At 40.2% G+C, this 4,732-nt stretch overlaps 1 protein-coding gene across 1 annotated transcript; it reads left to right on the forward strand.

The window, feature by feature from the left end:
* The first annotated feature begins 595 nt into the window (after window positions 1–595).
* Window positions 596–4,510, forward strand: LOC133563537 (H/ACA ribonucleoprotein complex subunit 3). The gene is made up of 2 exons (XM_061917707.1): window positions 596–789; window positions 4,182–4,510. The coding sequence occupies exons 1-2, from the start codon at window positions 736–738 to the stop codon at window positions 4,320–4,322; spliced, it is 195 nt and encodes a 64-aa protein (XP_061773691.1). The 5' UTR covers window positions 596–735; the 3' UTR covers window positions 4,323–4,510.
* The last annotated feature ends 222 nt before the right edge of the window (window positions 4,511–4,732 follow it).

Raw genomic sequence — 4,732 nt, forward strand, 5'->3', positions numbered from 1 at the left:
TTGTTTGTCTTACTGTTTGTAATTGTTGAAATTTATAAATAAACCTTTGAAAAAAAAAAATGAGGGTGGAAGGACCTTAAATCAGCCCACACAGCTGCCTGTTTTAAAAGCATTATAATTGGCTGATTGTCATTGGTGAAAAAATAACGGTGAGGAAAAAATATTAGCATTCCAGCATGCTAACCTTTCGAGCTATTTTTGCTTCGCTAATTTTGCAGCTGTAACCCTTAAAAGTCATATAACTTGGTATTGTCCCGCCCTCATTGGGGTCTTTCAGGCATTAGAGGGGCTGTCACGCCAAATTTCAAATTGTCTTTGTTTATTATATATATATATATATATATATATATATATATATATATATATATTTTTTTTTTGTATTCTATTTTTGTTATTTTGAATTTACAACCCCCTGGCGCTGTTTTGTACTGTTTTATATTGTTTTACAATGTTTTATATTTTTCTTTGACTTACTGTTTGTAATTGTTGAAATTTATAAATAAAAATTTAATAAAAATAAAAATGTGGCGTGAAAGCGCCAAACCAAACAGGATATCCGGTGTCAAAACGGAACACTATTTCCCACAATGCTTAGCGCCAAACTAAACAGGATATCCGGTGTATTCTCGACGCGACGCCACACGAGGAGAGAAAGACTACATATTGTGTTGTCTGTTTTTCAACAAACAACTCTTGCGTGCTTCTAAGTGTTGTCCGAGAGCAGCGAGCCTCAACATGTTCCTGCAGTATCACTTGGACGAGAACGGAGACAGAGTGTACACTCTCAAGGTAGCGTAACGTCTGCTTTTCTCAGCCTGGGCGAGCACAACATGCTAACTAGTTCTCACCGCTGCTAGAGTCTCAAAAGTATCCACACAAGTCTGTCCCGGCGTTTCAAAAGTAGCCATATAAGTATGTCCATTCACTGCTAAACTAAGAACGTGCTAATTAAAGTCCTACTGAAATGAGATGTTCTTATTTAAACGGGGATAGCAGGTCCATTCTATGTGTCATACTTGATCAATTCGCGATATTAGTAGAGAACATCCACGATAAAGTTCGCAACTTTTGCTCGCTAATAAAAAAGCCTTGCCTGTACCGGAAGTAGCAGACGATGTGCGTGTGACGTCACGGGTTGTGGAGCTCCTCACATCTGAATTTTGTTTACAATCATGGCCACCAGCGGCGAGGGCGATTCGGACCGAGAAAGCGACTATTTCCCATTGATTTGAGCAAGGATGAAAGATTTGTGGATGAGGAAAGTGAGGGTGAAGGACTAGAAGAAAAGAAAAGACAAGGGCAGTGGGAGCGATTCAGATGTTATTAGACACATTTACTCTGATAATTCTGGAAAATCCCTTATCTGCTTATTGTGTTATTAGTGTTTTAGTGAGATTATATAGTCTTACCTGAAAGTCGGAAGGAGCCAAGAAAGTCGCAGCTACCTCTTCGACAGCTGCAGAAGGAACAACACAAGCTCCGCTCATGTCTACGGTAAGAGCCGACTTATTACCACAATTTTTTCACCGAAACCTGCCGGTTGACATGTGGTAGAGAAACATGTTCGCTTGACCGCTCTGTTCCATATTAAAGCTTCACAACATACAAAGAAACACCGGCTGTGTTTGTGTTGCTAAAGGCAGCTGCAATATACCGCTTTCCACCAACAGCATTCTTCTTTGACGTCTCCATTATTAATTGAAAAAAATTGCAAAAGATTCAGCAACACAATAGTCCAGGATACTGTGTAATTATGCGATAAAAACAGACTACTTTTAGCCGTGATCGGTGCTGGGAGAACATGTCCGCTACCACCGGTGAGGTCACGCGCACGGGTCATCATTCCACAACGTTTTCAACAGGATACTTTGCGGGAAATTTTACATTGCAATTTAGTAAACTAAAAAGGCTGTATTGGCATGTAGCAATGTTAATATTTCATCATTGATATATAAACTATCAGACTGCGTGGTCGCTAGTAGTGGCTTTCAGTAGGACTTTAAATTCTGGCAAACCTTAACTGGCCAGTAAGTCACTGGTAGCCAAAGTGTGGCACGGGGGCCATTTTGGGTCCTTATCTTTTGTCACATGTGGCATTTTGGCGCCTTTTAAAACTAAAATGGCGAATTTGAACAGGAATTAAAAATCAAATAAGATACCAGTAAACATAACATTTTAATACCGCAAACACAGTTGTTGGGAAGGGATAGTAGTTATTTTAGAGTTGGAACTAGGGCTGGGCAATATGGCCTTTTTTTATCGATATTTTTAGGCCATGTCACGATACAGCATATATATCTCCATATTTTGCCTTAGCCTTGAATGAACACTTGATGCATATAATCACAGCAGTATGATGATTCTATGTGTCTAGATTCAAACATTCTTCTTCATACTGCATTCATGTATGCTACTTTTAAACTTTCATGCAGAGAGGGAAATCACAACTAAAAGTGTATTTATTAAACAGTTATTAAGCAGTGGCACAAACATTCATGTCATTTCCAAAACAGAAAGTGCAAGATTGTCAGAGACATTTTAAAACAAGCCATGAGTGCACTTTTGTGCATGATGCCACTAAGATGACATAAAAACAACACTAAATTAAAGTGCACTTTTTGTACAGAACGCCACTACAATAGTTTAAAACAAATAAAGTGCACTTTTGTGCATGATGTCACACAACATATTTTAACAAGTGTCAAATAAAAATCCATCCATCCATCCATTTCCTACCGCTTATTCCCTTTCGGGGTCGCGGGGGGCGCTGGTGCCTATCTCAGCTACAATCGGGCGGAAGGCGGGGTACATCCTGGACAAGTCGCCACCTCATCGCAGGGCCAACACAGATAGACAGACAACATTCACACTCACATTCACACACTAGGGCCAATTTAGTGTTGCCAATCAACCTATCCCCAGGTGCATGTCTTTGGAAGTGGGAGGAAGCCGGAGTACCCGGAGGGAACCCACGCATTCACGGGGAGAACATGCAAACTCCACACAGAAAGATCCCGAGCCTGGATTTGAACCCAGGACTGCAGGACCTTCGTATTGTGAGGCAGACGCACTAACACCTCTGCCACCGTGAAGCCCTCAAATAAAAATGAGTAGCATAATAGGAAATCAAACAGTGTTTATTAGGGATGCACCGATTAATCAGTAACCGAATATATTTGGCCGAATATGGCAAAAAAAGCCACATTCGGCCTTCGGTGGAATGAGTTAAAAGCAAGGCCGAATAGTGGCGTGTGACGCAAAGACGCAATTTTTTGACGCGGTGACGCAATCAACCAACGTGCAGTGTTAAATTTAAATTGTTTTATACATAGTTTCCTTCTTTTTATTCTGAAGCTGAAGTACTGTTATTGACAAATCTGTTCTGGCCTGGGATATGTTGTGTACCTGTATAAGTGTATGAGGTTACAAGCACACACTTATTGAGATTTAGTGGGGCCTCTGTTTACATTATTAGCCTGTTGTGTAGGCTACCTGTATAAGTGTATGAGGTTACAAGCACACACTTATTGAGATTTAGTGGGGCCTCTGTTTACATTATTAGCCTGTTGTGTAGGCTACCTGTATAAGTGTAAGAGGTTACAAGCACACACTTAATTGAGATTTACTTGAGCCTTCTGTTTACATTATTAGCATATCTACTGTGGCTAAGCAGACTTTTGCCAAAAGGACAATAATTCATTTGTTGTGGGTTTATCCACTTTAATGCACTTTATTTTTTTTTGGAATGCATGTTTTCTTTGAAGACCTAATATAAATGAAAAACTGTGCTTTTTTTGAAAAGCAAAGGCTACTGGAATATTAAAAAATGTCAATATTCAATAAAAAATGTACTTTATTTGAAAAACATGTCTAAAAATTTATTCTAGGCTATTTATGCAATGTTAAAAAGTTGTGAAAAACTGCATTTATTATTCGGTATTTGGTATTCGGCCTTCGGCCAAGCGCTCAAATTTTATTCGGTAAAACTCAATACTTGGACATTTTACAATTATATGATGTCCCCATATTTGTATTACGGCTAAGGCTTTTCTAGAATAGAAGGAATGAACTGGGACTCCTAGTGATGGGACGAGACGCATGTTAAGCGTGTATGGAGGCTTGCCTCATCGAAAATGTTGTGTTGCTGAGTAAAAACTTCCTTTTGCTTTACTGTTCTGCAGAAAGAGGCACCCAACGGGCAGCCCACCAGCTCAGCCCACCCAGCACGCTTCTCCCCCGACGACAAGTTCTCTCGACATCGCTTGACGGTGAAGAAGCGCTTCGGACTTCTGCTCACCCAGCAGCCCAGACCTGTTCTGTGAGCACATGACATGCACACACACTGTGGATGCCAACATGTTCGCAGTTGGAGCAGATGTCAAACTTTTCCCCCTGTTTTATTTTGCTATTCTTTAACAATGTGTGGTTATAAAAGGGTGGTTGAGCACCACTGCAAAAAGCAACTTTGAATAAAAAGGTTCGTGCATCCGGATAAATAGGATGAAAAACAGTTGGGTACTTTTTGTCACTATCTGAATATTTGGCCACATTTTAATACGCTCTGAGTTACTACACATTGACCTAAACCAGGGGTGTCAAAGTGGTTTTCATTGAGGGCCACATCACAGGTATGGTGGCCCTCAGGGGGCTGCTTTTAACAATGAGCAATATATGAATATACCGTATTTCCTTGAATTGCTGCAGGGCATATAGTATGCACCTGCCTAGAATT

The sequence above is a fragment of the Nerophis ophidion genome, linkage group LG12 (assembly GCF_033978795.1).
Source record: "Nerophis ophidion isolate RoL-2023_Sa linkage group LG12, RoL_Noph_v1.0, whole genome shotgun sequence".
Classification (NCBI taxonomy): Eukaryota; Metazoa; Chordata; class Actinopteri; order Syngnathiformes; family Syngnathidae; genus Nerophis; species Nerophis ophidion.